Genomic DNA, 13,392 nt, shown 5'->3' with positions numbered 1-13,392 from the left:
TTATTTTTTATTTTTTATTTTTTATTTTTTATTGTCTACTACATTCATTCACATCCTGTGCATCTCCAGGGGGCTAAGCCTCCCCTGTCCTCAGAACCGAGTGACGCCCCTGGATTACACAATAGATTCCTAATATGTTATCATACTAAAACAAAAGACAGGCATATTGCTTCTTAGTGGAACACTTCTACAGAGTCCTACTTGTTTTCTTCCCTGTCGGAATTAGGAAGTCTTTTGGAAGACAAATTGTCATGCACATTTCAGCAGTGACACATTTGTGATTCACTGCCAACACGTTCCGCTTTGGGAGTTAGCGGCATGTGGAGGCTGTGCTGCTCTCAAACATCGTGGCTTTTAAGAGTCAACATTTAACCTGCACACCGACAAATGCAATTGCTTTATATTTCTCAAGTGTCACAAGCCAGATTACACAACTATGTCTCCACGTGACACAATATCGCCACTGAAGCTCACACGGAAAGAAAAAGACACCCCGACACACTCGCACGCCTCTGATTGGATTCATTTTCTAATCCCTCTCGGGTGATGGGAAGATCAATATCGTTGTAATCAATACTTGGACTTCTTCTCACATGGAACTTCTTCAGTGTCATTAGGAAAATAATGAAATACAAATCCTGGCTCGCAAGTTAGGAATTGCACATCACACACGCACGTGTGTATCATTCCATGTCACTAAGAATTATTGATAGTGACGGCTTGTATAAACATGTTGATGCTTCTTTCCTTCATGACAGAGCCAGTTATGTCATGGTCTGCATCCAAATAACCCTTCATTTGGTCAGCTTCTGTTTTCTGGCTGGTCTTCCTTGCTCTCTGCTCTGTTTGCAGGTCAGGTGACTGGGGGCGGACTTGGTTTCAGCACCTTGGCATGTTTGTTCCATAGAACAATCAGTTTTATAGTCTCTTTGTCTCAATGGGTGGAGACGGGGCCGGTAGCATACACAGAAAAGCGTAACATAGTAAATGTCATTGTACTCTTGTCTCATTTTCGAAGAGATCATAACATTAGCCACGTTTACATGAGGAGTTTTTGTCTTTCCGAATGACCTTTCCGAAAACAATGGTATACATGGAAAGGAATATTCCAATCGCGTGTCTACATGCGCCGCTATAATCAACCAGAATAGTCAATGGGGCTTGCGCAATAAAACGTAAACACCAACATCACATGATACCGACTTCCTCCAGTTTTTCTTTCACTTGTTGGAATAACTCTGTATTCCCAGTTCCTCCAGACTTGAAATTTAATTTGAATCAAAAACAAACTTTCCTTAGCAGTCCAGTGCCGATTGCTCACCTCCATTTTTTAACATCGAAGAACGTCTCGATCTGTGTGTTACGTCATATCTCAGCATTCGCTGAAAGAACGCACCCGGGAACAGGAAAAGATAAAGTTCAATCTTGCTAATATTTTATAATTAAGCTCAGCACATGTTTTATATAGATATGTATTTTCTTTTTTAATAAAACTGGACTTACACTGAATGGCGTATAGAAGGGTTTAGATTCTGTTGCACAGATGGCGCTAATGCACACGAAAGCTACTTGCCAACCGCCAATAAACAACAGAAGAAGAAAAACACCACGAAGAAGAACGCACCCTGACAACTTTCCGATTGAGCGGGTACAAGATACCTCAATCGGATTGGGGAAAGGAATATTCCACCCCTGTGAATTGTTGTGCGAATGAGGTTATGCATTGAATGAACATTTTAACACATGCACGCTTGCACAAAATCATGCACACGCACATATGTGTGCACACAGTTCATAATGTGAAAGTTGTTAATAGTCCGTGGTGTTGTAGTTGTAAATAAACATATTTGACATATTTGAGCTTTCACAAAAGCAAAATATAGTACAGTAAATATAAATATAAATATAGCACAGGAATTTAGATTCCATCAGTGGCGTCATTAGGCATATTTGGGGGGGGCTTCAGCAGGTTTTCTATGCTCGAATTTAGAAAATATTCCATTTATAAATGCTTCAGCCCCCTTAAAATGTTCTTCAATCCCCCTAAATAATTGTATTTTTTAAATATTATTATATTTTAATATTTTTTATATTTTTGTATGATATATTTTGGGGGATTTTTTTTTACAAAAAAAATCTCTGACAAATTTTATATAATAGGGCAAAAGCAGGCTAATAAGCAAGCCAATAGTAATAATAATAGGCAAATTAATAATATATAATAATAATAATGATTATTTTATAATTGATGACACTGGACAGAATGGTTGCAGAGCTTGAGCAGCGGTTTAGCAGTGGAGATTGTGTGTACTTGTGTTTAATGGTGGCCTAAAACAATTGAGTATCTCTACTAAATCTGTCCAAAAGTGGGAAAGTTATAACCCGGTTCTTGTTCGTTTTTTTATTTTTTATTTTTTATTTTTTATTTTTTATTTTTTATTTTTTATTTTTATTTTTTTTATTTTTTTTTATTTTTTTTTTTATTATTTTATTTATTTATTTTTTATTTTATTTATTTATTTTTTATTTTTTTATTTTTTTATTTTTTTATTTTTTTATTTTTTTATTTTTAGTTTTTATTTTTTATTTTCGAATGTCTCATATTTCATATTTGAAATTTATCCTAGCATAAAAGTTATGCTTGAAATGTATCTTTTCACAAAAAGCTGTTTTTCTGCCTTTTTTAGTTGGCAACTGATATTTTCCTGAAACTGAAACCCCTTCCTCTCACTTCTTGGTGATGTTTGAAGACCATACCTATTTGAAACCATTACCAAAAAATACCCGATTTGGGTTGGTGGGCATGCTCGGTTACTGATTGGACAAGCTCTGTGCAGGAATACGACACGAGAGCCGCCTTGAAAGGCTACAAGTCCCAAATTAGGTCTTAAAACCAAGACATTGTTCTTCCTCATCCTGGTGCCCTTGTGCAGACACGTGTTCTCCATCAACTCATTAAGATTCACACTAACACACGATGTAATGACAGTCCCTTAACTGCAGCCATGGAAACAAAAGCTTCACTGCCACCTAGTGGAAGCAGAAGGAGGAACACTTACAGGTGCACCATCGGTCCCTGGCACCCCGTCTCTGCCTCGCTCCCCCTGCAAAGAGACACATCACGATTAGGTAAAAGTTTGCGTCTGTTTGTTTACATCCCTGGTGTATCGCTCCCGTTGCCGCGTGTGTGTGTGTGTGTGTGCGGGAGAAACGGAATGTATGCAACAACTGATGAAAGTGTAGACAGCCAGGGAAAGGAGAAAAGGTCACGCTTACCTCCAGCAGCCAATAAGAGAAACCCCTCAGAGAGAAGGGAGAGGAACTGGCTAGCAGTGACCTTTAACAAACCTGACTCTTTCTATCTTGTAGGTGGCTTACAAACGACACATCCGCAAGCTCTGATGCTCGCTACTCTCTTCCCACCGCTCCCACGAGCCATCACACCATTCTCTCCGTTTGTGCATCCGGAGCGCAGCAAGTGAATTTGAGCGTTTATCACATTCTTTGATTGCTCCACTGGAACCGAGATGGTGTTCACACGGTTGACTAAAAGGTCGCACGGAATCCTGTTGATTTGTTCGCGCGTTAATGCGGTTTTAGGCCTCAGGTCCTCTGTGTCGGTGATTAACCGTAAGTACTCACTTGTAGCTAATGATTACATATTCTGCTTTATAACCAGAAATACATGTTGGAGCACACATTTCATGCATTAATATTTAGAAGTCAAATAGCAACATTTAAAATAAACACACTCTGGAGGAAGGAGGGAGAGCATGGATTAGCGTAGCATGCAGAGAATTACACATGTATGCACATGCACACACATGCAACCCCTTTCGGTATTGGTAATGGTTTAATTTCATTTGAACATGCATCAGATTACAATTGAATGCATCACATAATCAGTTCACAGTTCCACATGTCCAAAAGGAGTAGGAAGATAAGAGATAAGATAAGATATGCCTTTATTCGTCCCTCAGTGGGGAAATTTGTATAAGAAGATTTAAGAAGCAAAGCTTATTAAATCCTACCCCTTCATCTGGTACTTTTACAATCAGTAACTGTTACATTTGTTCACTTCCTGCTTTCCTAATATAGTTTACGTTTTTAATTTGTCATTTTTTTTTACATTTCTAAATTTCTATATTTCTAAATTTTTCCATTTTTACATTTTTACATTTTTACATTTTTACATTTTTACATTTTTACATTTTTAAATAATTTTAATTTTAATTTTAATTTTAATTTTAATTTTAATTTTAATTTTAATTTTAATTTTAATTTTAATTTTAATTTTAATTTTAATTTTAATTTTAATTTTAATTTTAATTTTAATTTTTTGTCACATACCGAAGTACGAGGTGATATGACCATACAATGACATAATGGGTACCATAGTAACTGTCAATGTAGTCATATATATATATATATATATATATATATATATATATATATATATATAGCACATCATGACTGGTTGAAGACTCTTCATCCTTGTATTTAGCAAACATCAACTGCTTGTATTGTTTCTTGAATTGTCTCATCGTTGTGCATTGTTTGAGTTCCTTACTCAATCCATTCCATAGTTTGATTCCACATACTGAAATGCTATGGCTTTTTAACGTAGTCCTAGCATATAAGTGTTTCAAATGTACTTCTTCCCTGAGATCATATTTCTCCTCTCTTGTAGAGAAGTATTGGATGACATTTTTAGCTAATTGGTTATTTTTAGCCTTATGTATTATTTTAGCTGTTTGAAGATGAACTATATCAGCAAGTTGAAGTATTTGTGATTTTAAAAAAAAATGTGTGTTGTTTGTGTTGGTATATCACAAAAACAAAAAATATTTTTGTCAAAGTGAAAGTTATGCTTGAAATATCAGCTAGGATAGGCTCCAGCATACACCTGCAACGCTAGTGAGGATAAGCTGTATAGAAAATGTATTGGATGGATGGATGTTTTTTTCATTTTTTTAGTTGGGAACTGATATTTTCCTGAGACTTACCTATGTTCTACTGCTAATTACTAAAGAATGGAAAATGGTAGGAACAATTTTTCCTGATGAAAGACCGGAGTCTAATTTTTGTTTTGGTAGGTTCCATGTTTATATCACCTTTCAACACAATATTATGTGTGCCTTGAAAGATCAGGAAAAATGAGTCCATTCATGCAATTTTGTGGTTGAATATTGCCTATTATTGGTCTAAAAATATGCATATTGCCTAAATTAAGCATTTTCAAGCATAAAAATGCCTTTAAAAAGGCATTCAGAAAACTCATTCAAAAATGATATGTTGTATTCTACACTGATAACTATGTGTGAGTTGTATTATTGTAATCCCCTAACACCAGAACACATTTACATCCATGTTATAAATGTCTTATTATGTGTACCATATTGGGTAATATGAGTCTAAAGGTGACTATAGGGGTGTTACTTCATGTCCAGGAGGCTCTCATAATGTGTACCATCTTGGGTAATATGAGTCTAAAAGTGAATATAGGGGTGTTACTTCATGTCCTGAAGGCTCAAATAATGTGTACCATATTGGATAATATGAGTCTAAAAGTGACTATAGGGGTGTTACTTCATGTCCAGGAGGCTCTCATAATGTGTACTATCTTGGGTACTATGAGTCTAAAGGTGACTATAGGGGTGTTACTTCATGTCCTGAAGGCTCTAATAATGTGTACCATATTGGGTAATATGAGTCTAAACGTGACTATAGGGGTGTTACTTCATGTCTAGAAGGCTCTAATGTGTACTATATTGGGTAATATCAGTCTAAAGGTAACTATAGGGGTGTTACTTAATGTCTAGAAGGCTCTAATAATGTGTACATATTGGGTCATATGAGTCTAAAGGTGACTATAGGGGTGTTACCTCGTGTCCTGAAGGCTCTAATAATGTGTACCATATTGGGTAATATGAGTCTAAATGTGACTGTAGCTGTGTTACTTCATGTCTAGAAGGCTCTAATGTGTACTATATTGGGCAATATCAGTCTAAAGGTGACTATAGGGGTGTTACTTAATGTCTAGAAGGCTCTAATAATGTTTATCATATTGGGTAATATTAGTCTAAAGGTGACTATAGGGGTGTTACTTCATGTCCTGAAGACTCTAATAATGTGTACCATATTGGGTAATATGAGTCTAAATGTGACTATAGGGGTGTTACTTCATGATTACAAGGCTCTAATAATGTGTACCATATGGGTAATATGAGTCTAAAGGTTACTATAGGGGTGTTAATTCATGTCTAGAAGGCTCTAATAATGTGACAAACCTCATTTAGATTTCTATGTTCTATGAAAATAGCCAACTTTGGGGAAATTCACTCATCACCGTAGGGTCTGGAACCAATTAACAGTGTTAAATGAGGAATTGCTGTACTGCAATTTGAAAAAAAAGTTATAGAAAAAGTTCCAAACTGTTGCATGTGAGTCTGAGTGATTCATTCTGAGGTGTGATATTAGATACAGATTACAAATTGCATGTAAACTACTTAATTAGGCTATAGTTATCTGAATAACTGTTAATATGTTATGTTAACATACTACCTATTCATGTTATTTTATCAGACGACAATTTTAGGACACATTTTTCTTACAGGTTACATCGGTATCATGTTATGTGTGATGATAGACAGCAGTTGACTTGTGACACGTTCATAAATGAGAATAAAGTGGGCAAAAGTCAAGCCAAAAGACCTGCTGCCCCCTAGTGGCTCACCCTAGCTCTCTGCTCCCTTAATGTACTGTGGATGGGAAACCAGCCAATTTTAAAAATCAACCAACTTGTCAAATTAAAAGAGGCTTCCTGTCTTTGTCATGCCTTGTCACACACATTTTAATGTCCATTTTTCTCAAATGCACAATGTCCTGAAAAAGAGGGTATAAAGTCACGGTTGGCAGCAGTTAGGGGTGAAATATCCGTTGTTGCAGAGACATTTATACGCTTCTGTTTGGGAGCGGCTCCTCGTAAAGCCGAGAAGACTTTTAACTCCAGTGTTCCATAACTGTCGTTTTCTGTTTCGGGCCATTAAAAACGGTGCAGGCTCTGCTTTGCAAATGATGCGTGACAGCATAGCCAGGATATTTTGGCTAGGCTTTTTGCTTTTCTGTAGGAGGAAGTGGTGCTATAAGCATACTGCATACTGTAACTTATTTAAGATTCTATGCCGTGTACTTGGTTCTATTTCTTGGTTCTATTTATGTCTGTGTACATGGGAAGAAATGATACAAGTTAACCGCTTAGCCAGTGATGTCCAATGTGCGGCACGGGGACCATTTGTGGCTTGAATCTGTTAATTTATTAGCTCACAGCCTATTCTTTAAATGTAATTTAACCGGAAAATGTTTTTAAAGAATGCAAAATTTTACAAATGTGCAGTAATTTTATAAGAATAAAGTCAAAATCTTAAGAGAAAAAAGTTGTAAAAGGCTGTAATTTTACAAGGATAATGGACTAATATTATCAGAAAAAATAATGCAATTTTTGTGGTGTAAATGAATGAAATAATAAAGAAAAAAGTCTGTTTTTGAAGTCATAATATAATGACAATCAAACAAAACAATAAATAAAAAAGTTATAATCTTAAGAGAATAAAGTCAAAAATATTGTAGGAATAAAGTCAGAATTCAGAGAAGAAAAAAATATATATATTACTAACTCATTCAATACCAAATATGTATTTATGTGTTTTTATATCATGAACGCCCGATCCTAAAAACGTATTTATACATACTTTACGGTACGCATCATAGGGAAGTTTTAGTGCATGCACAAGCAATTTCTGTGATTGAAACAAACTGTTTGAAATGTGTCTTTTCACATAAAACTGCGTTTCTTCGTTTTTTTAGTCGGGAACTGATATTTTCCTGAACCTTACCTATTTTTTACTGCTGAACGGTATAAGATAGAGACAAATTTTTTTCCTAATCTTTGTTTTGGTATGTTTAATTAAAAGAAAATGTACGAAAATTGATATAATAATAGGCTTTTTATCATATCGCAGTGACAAAGTTGCATCATTTCACCCCTGCTCTTACCCTTTTAAAGCCCATAAACAACAGGCACCCTCCTTAACTGGCGGGTTGTCATTAAACATTCTCTTTGCTGCATTCCCCAATGCGATCACTTCAATGGCACTGAATTTAATTAAGCTTATCCATTCTGAGCATTTGAACACAGGACCTATGACTGATTTCATGCATTCATAAAGTATGAATAAAGAGTAAAGGCAAGTAGCTGAACTGCAGCTGATATAATCCATGAAAAGCATCATACCTTATTTCCTTTTGGTCCTGGCTCTCCCAACTCTCCCTGCAAAATACCCTGATGTGAATAAAATGCAGAGAAAACTAAACTATAGTACTTATGGCTTACCTTATGGCCTTTGTACCCCGGATACCCAGGAGCACCTGGTAGCCCTGGAAAACCCGGCTCTCCTGTTGAACCCTGGAATGGTGAAAAAGATTCAGGCAATGACATTTAACAAAGAAAAAGAAAATAGGTCATAAAATGACTTTCTTACTTATATAAAAAAATTATGCAGATAGTTAGTATGTTTACATTATATTGTTAAACACTGACAGCAGCATTTGAGAAGTGAAACGATAAAATACACTCATTACAGCATATTAGAATCAGTCGGACAACTAGTATTTATTAAAAAAGCTATTAAATGCAGCACAGAAACCCAATTGCTCTAAACTGGGAGCAGCGCTGAAACATTACTGACTGCGACAGAAATGCTGCAATATCTGGGCGATGATGAGTCAATAAAAAGAAATCACAAATGCATCAGCAAACGGCAAATGATCGTTTTGCAATCAAGAAAATGTGAGGAGTCATACTGATGCTGTTAGTTGAAAAACTGTCACAGTTGCACAATCACTGTGATTTGCCATCCGTGTTAAATTTTTAAATAACAGCTTAGCACACAGGCTGAGAGTAGTGGCACTGAAATGGCAAAACCAAATTGCTCTTTAAGAGTCTGCAGTGTTGGTGGACACCATTTTTTTTTCTTTAAATGTCATCCTATACTTTCATGGGTTTGGCTTTTTCTATCATGCAAGGTGACCGGTATTGCTGATATGAATAACTGGCAGGAGGATAACTGCATTATCATTTGACACGTGCAGATGTGCGCCAAGTGCATCAGCTGTATTGGGGCCAGGGACGTGAATTGTGCTTCAACATGACACAAAAAATATTTTAATTTGCACAAAAGAGTACAATTATTTCCCAATTTCACAATGTACAGCATTGTAGAAATATTGCAGCAGGATTATAACAGTATAACTGACTCACGATGTCATCTTACAAAGATAATTAAAGTCATCACACAGCAACTCAACATTCAAAAGGTTAATTCATTCATTTTCTACCGCTTTTTCCTCACGAGGGTCGCAGGGGTGCTGGAGCCTATCCCAGCTGTCTTCAGGCGAGAGAGGCTGGGTACACCCTGGACTGGTCGCCAGCCAATCACAGGGCACATATAGACAAACAACCATTCACACTCACATTCATACCTTTTTTTTTACAATTTGGAGTCGCTAATTAACCTAGCATGTTTTTGGAATGTGGGAGAAAACCGGAGTACCTGGAGAAAACCCACGCATGCACGGGGAGGACATGCAAACTCCACACAGAAATGGCTGAGGGTGGAATTGAACCCTGGTCTATCTGTGAGGTCTGCGCGCTAACCGCTCGAGCGCCGTGCAGCCCCACTCAAAAGGTATACATGATAAATGTACAAACATGTACTAATCTGAGCAATGCATTCGTTGGTGCCTCCCGTGGCACTGCATTGATGTCAGCCTCCCTCTGGGCTCCCTTTGGTGTACAGAGGAAGCATTGCAGAGCCACCCGCCCATCCATCCATTTCTATACCGCTTGTGCTCCAATGATTAAATGCTTAGATGATTATGGGGAAACTTGAAAGTATCTATTTTTTTTATTGCAAACTTATATTGGTACATGTTTGTATATTTCATGTTTGTATATTGACCCAGGTAAAATTCATAACATTATTTCATGAGCTTGATCAATTTGAAGTTAAAAGTAACTGCAGCAGTACTGGCTGTGTACTTACAGTACTTGGTATCAAATTGATACCAACATTTGCAGTGTTGCCCATCTCAGTATTACACACAAGCAGTAAAAAACAAAACCTGAAGACAAGATATACAGTAAACAATATAATCTGATGAGCTCACCTTCTGGCTTGGTGAACCAAGACGAGCATTAACTCCTGGATCGCCACAGTTGCCCTGAACAAAACACAGATCAGATGTAATCTTTGAACAATGTGGCACAAATGCATAAATGCATAATCCATAACCAGCCAACCATAACACTTTATTGGATAATGTAACCAATTTAGATTATTCGAACATTAGATTATTTAGAACATTACAGTATGTCGAGAAAAAAATGCATTTTGCATTGCATTTAGGAACTGAATGTTGTAATGCTACGTTGAAGCTATCATATGTTTTGAACCATTTGCACAGTCAAAATAATTCCAACTATTTTCTGAAATGAGAGGCTGTGCACTTGCCAGTGATATGCGGGTAATCTCGATAATAATAATAGGGACGGCGTCACAGCAGCTCAGTGAAAAGTAGGCTTTGATAGAAACTTTATAAACAAAAAGCAAGCTTTATGTGATGGAAGTTCTGCTGAAAAGTGATATTTTGGTGCCCACACTGGTGTATGAATGTGAATGAATGTTTGGTGGTGGTCGGAAAGGTCATTGGTATGAATTGGCAGTCACGTTTCGATCCAACTACCCCAGAGCACCTGTGACTACAGATGTAGTTTACCACCACCAGCATGTGACAGGTCTCTTATTATGGAAAATGCAGTCTTATGAAGCCATTTCTAAAGCTTTGGGAAACGACAGTGAGGGACATTATCTTCAGAGTGGCCGGCCAACCAAAAAGATGACTCATCCAAGAGGTCACAAAAGACCCCACAACAACATCCAAAGAACCGCAGGCCTCACTTTTCCTCAGTCAAGGTCAGTGTTCATGACTCCACCATTAGAAAGACACTGGGCAAAAACTGACTGCATGGCAGAGTTCCAAGATGGACACCATTGCTAAACAAAAAGAACATTAAGGCTCGTCTCAATTTTGACAAAAAACATCTTCATGATGCTCAAGACCTTTGGGAATTTACTCTGTGGTCTGACAAAACTAAAGTTGAACTTTTTGGAAGGTGTGGAACCGTCATAGCAACACAGCAAAGATCATCATACCAACAATAAAACATGGTGGTGGTAGTGTGATGGTCTGGGGCTGTTTTGCTGCTTCAGGACCTGAAAGACTTGCTGCGATAACTAGAACCATGACTTCATGACCCAACTTGGTTTTTGCAGCAGAAAAATGATCCAAATCCAGCAAGTCTGCCTCTGAATGGCGGAAGAAAAACTAAATGAAGACTTTGGAGTGGCCTAGTCAAAGTCCTGACCTGAATCATATTGAGATGCTGTGACATGACCTTAAAAAGACCTCAGTTAAGGTCAGTGTTTATGATTCCACCATAAGAAAGACACTGGGCAAAAACTGCCTGCATGGTAGAGTTCCAAGGCGAAAACCACGGCTGAACAAAAAGAGCACAAAGGGTTGTCAAAATTTTACCAGAAAACACATCTAGATGATTCCTATGACCGTTTGAGGGACCAAAGATGAACTTTTCTGGTGTAAAAGTAACGCCACATTTCAGTAAAATAACATCATTACAACAGTAAAAGATGGTGGTGGTAGTGTGATGGTCTGGGGCCGTTTTGCTGCTTCAAGACCTGGAAGACTTGTTGTGATACATGGAAGCGTGAATTCTGCTGTCTACCAAAAAATCCTTCCATCTGATACTGGAAAACCACTGTGGCTGAATGACAACAATTCTGCAAAGATGAGTGGGCCAAACGTCCTCCACAGCGCTGTAAGAATATGTACTATGTCAAGCGCTTGATTGCAGTTGTTGCTGCTATGGGTGGCCAAACCAGTTATTAGCTTTAGGGGTCAATCACTGGTTTATATTGATTTGGTTCATCTTGGGCCTGACCAATTAACTCGATTAATTGAACAACAAGCATCAGATTGATTGACTAAGAAAGTAATTGTTTGTTTTCATGTTTTACCCTGTTGTTTGTCCGATTGCCATGTTTTTGTTGAATTGTCTGAGACGCAGTGCTGAGTAAAGACTCCTTCAAAAAAGTAGTACAGTACTGGTGTGATGTTTTATAGCTCCAAAATCCTTCATTCATGTACATTCTGGGTGTTTTATTCAGTAAAAAACATTCATTCATTCATTCATTTTCTACAGCTTATCCTCACAAGGGTCATGGGTATGCTGGAGCCTATCCCAGCAGTCCTCGGACGAGAGGCGGGGTACACCCTGGACTGGTGGCCAGCCAATCACAGGGCACATATAGACAAACAACCATTCACACTCACATTCATACCTATGGACAATTTGGAGTCGACAATTGGCTGGGATAGGCTCCAGCACCCCCTGCAACCCTCGTGAGGATAAGCGGTAGAAAATGAATGAATGAAATATAGTGTTTGGCGGTCCTTTGACGCACCATAGTTGCTGTGAGATGCAGAAAACACAAAGAACACAAGTAGTGGATCATATCAGGTTGCTATAATCCAGCTATTTTCTATGCCGTTTATCCACACTGGGGTCACGGGGGGGCATATGCTGGAGCCTATCCCAGTTGACTTTGGGCTGGGGAGAACATGCAAACTCCACACAGAGATGGCGAAGGGTGGGATTGAACACTAGCTGTGAGGTCCGTGTGCTAACCACTCAACATGTAAAATGAAATTCAGTTTTGTGAGTTGTTATGTGGGCGGCACGGTCGAGTGGTTAGTGCGCAGACCTCACAGCTAGGAGACCGGAGTTGAATTCCACCCTCGGCCATCTCTGTGTGGAGTTTGCATGTTCTCTCCGTGCATGCGTGGGTTTTCTTCGGGTACTCCGGTTTCCTCCCACATTCCAAAAACATGCTAGGTTAATTGGTGACTCCAAATTGTCCATAGGTATGAATGTGAGTGTGAATGGTTGTTTGTCTATACTATGTGCCCTGTGATTGACTGGCGACCAGTCCAGGGTGTTCCCTGCCTCACGCCCGGAGACAGCTGGGATAGGCTCCAGCACCCTCGCGACCCTTGTGAGAATAAGCGGTAGAAAATGAATGAATGAATGAGTTGTTATGTCATTAAACATTGCCGCAACACTTCCATGCTTCAGGACCCTCCCTCGGCCAACTTTAATAAAAAAGTTACTACTTAATTATGTTTAATTTTTTTGTATTCATCTCCTCCGCTGTCTGAAATTTGGACAGCCATGCAGCCAAATGATCTCAGTTG

At 38.1% G+C, this 13,392-nt stretch overlaps 1 protein-coding gene across 1 annotated transcript in view; it reads right to left on the bottom strand.

Annotated features, from left to right (window-relative positions):
* The window catches only part of LOC131109145 (collagen alpha-1(XXII) chain-like), a 60,026-nt gene that overhangs the window by 23,296 nt on the left and 23,338 nt on the right, over positions 1 to 13,392 (bottom strand). The window contains exons 11-14 of the mRNA XM_058060809.1: positions 10,228 to 10,281; positions 8,393 to 8,464; positions 8,294 to 8,329; positions 3,060 to 3,104 (exon numbers count right to left, since the gene is read on the bottom strand). Coding sequence (XP_057916792.1) covers positions 3,060 to 3,104; positions 8,294 to 8,329; positions 8,393 to 8,464; positions 10,228 to 10,281 — 207 coding nt within the window. The remainder of the gene's footprint in view (positions 1 to 3,059; positions 3,105 to 8,293; positions 8,330 to 8,392; positions 8,465 to 10,227; positions 10,282 to 13,392) is intronic.

Source organism: Doryrhamphus excisus, chromosome 21 (genome assembly GCF_030265055.1).
Source record: "Doryrhamphus excisus isolate RoL2022-K1 chromosome 21, RoL_Dexc_1.0, whole genome shotgun sequence".
Classification (NCBI taxonomy): domain Eukaryota; kingdom Metazoa; phylum Chordata; class Actinopteri; order Syngnathiformes; family Syngnathidae; genus Doryrhamphus; species Doryrhamphus excisus.
Note: the sequence above shows the minus strand (reverse complement) of the source record. Positions and strands in the feature narration are given on the sequence as shown.